Source organism: Galeopterus variegatus, unplaced genomic scaffold (assembly GCF_000696425.1).
Source record: "Galeopterus variegatus unplaced genomic scaffold, G_variegatus-3.0.2 Scaffold78930, whole genome shotgun sequence".
Lineage (NCBI taxonomy): Eukaryota > Metazoa > Chordata > Mammalia > Dermoptera > Cynocephalidae > Galeopterus > Galeopterus variegatus.
Window position 1 is genome coordinate 1 of NW_007805041.1, and position 1,089 is coordinate 1,089.

At 64.5% G+C, this 1,089-nt stretch overlaps 1 protein-coding gene across 1 annotated transcript; it reads right to left on the reverse strand.

Annotated features, from left to right (window-relative positions):
• Nucleotides 1-120: 120 nt before the first annotated feature.
• Nucleotides 121-783, reverse strand: LOC103584679 (nuclear factor 1-like; the record flags this gene model as incomplete). The annotated part of the gene is made up of 1 exon (XM_008565591.1): nt 121-783. A coding segment is annotated over one exon (663 nt), but the record flags the coding sequence as incomplete, so codon positions are not given.
• Between the last annotated feature and the right edge of the window lie 306 nt (nt 784-1,089).

Genomic DNA, 1,089 nt, shown 5'->3' on the forward strand with positions numbered 1-1,089 from the left:
GACTCCCCTTGCCGCCGCCTCCCCCGTCGGACTCTCTTTGCCGCCGCCTCCCCCGTCGGACTCTCTTTGCGCTCTCCTCCCCCCGGACCCTCATTCCCACCCTCCCCCTCCACCCCTCACCTCGCTCACGCACGAAGTAGGCCAGGTACAGGTCGAGCTCCTTGACGGCGACACCGATGTGGTGCGGCTGCACGCACAGCACCGGGTGGCCGCACTGCGCCGCCTTGACCAGGCGCTCGCCGTCGGTGCTCTCGAGCGGGATGCCCTTGAAGAGGATGACCATGACCAGGTCCAGCCGCCACACCTTGTCGGCCTGGCGCAGGCAGTCGATGCGCCGCATCTTGCCCTTCTGGTCGGGGTTGGAGAGCACGCAGCCCGGCGCCTTCTTGCCGGTGATGGCCAGCACGAAGTCCTCGCGGCACTCGGGCCGGATGTCCTTGCGCAGCTTGGCCAGCAGCCGCGACGCCCACTTCTGCTTGACCTCGGCCTTCTCGCCCAGCAGCTCGTCCTTCACGGCCCGCTCCTCGTCCTTGGACATCCGCTTCTCGTGCTTCTTGAAGTACTTGCGCTTCCGCGCCTGCAGGTTGAACCAGGTGTAGGCGAAGGCTCGGACGTGAGGCAGCAGTGCCTCGATGAACGGGTGGAACTCATCCTGCGGGCCGGACAGGCGACAGGTCAGGGGACGCTGGGACTGCGGACCCACCGCCCGACCCACAACACGGAGCCCCACGTGGGGAGGGATGGCCAGATGTGGGCAGGGGGCCACTGCAGACCCGTCCACCCCTGGGGGAAAACCCAAGGCCCAAGGGGACCCAGCAGAAGTTCGAGGGGGACTGGTGAGAACCTATTGCCCAGACAGGGAAACTGAGGCTCGGGTCTGTGGCAGGCACAGGCCCAGGCAGCCATTCATGGAGGACCATCTTGAACCCCAGTATACAGATGGAGTATACATCTGTATACAGATGGAGCAAGCTGATGGTTCCAGGTGGAGGCCGATGGGGGACCCATTATACAGATGCAGAAAACTGAGGTTGGGGATGTCCCAGGTCCATTCTCCACCTACTAGCACTGGGGACAGCAAACTCTTAC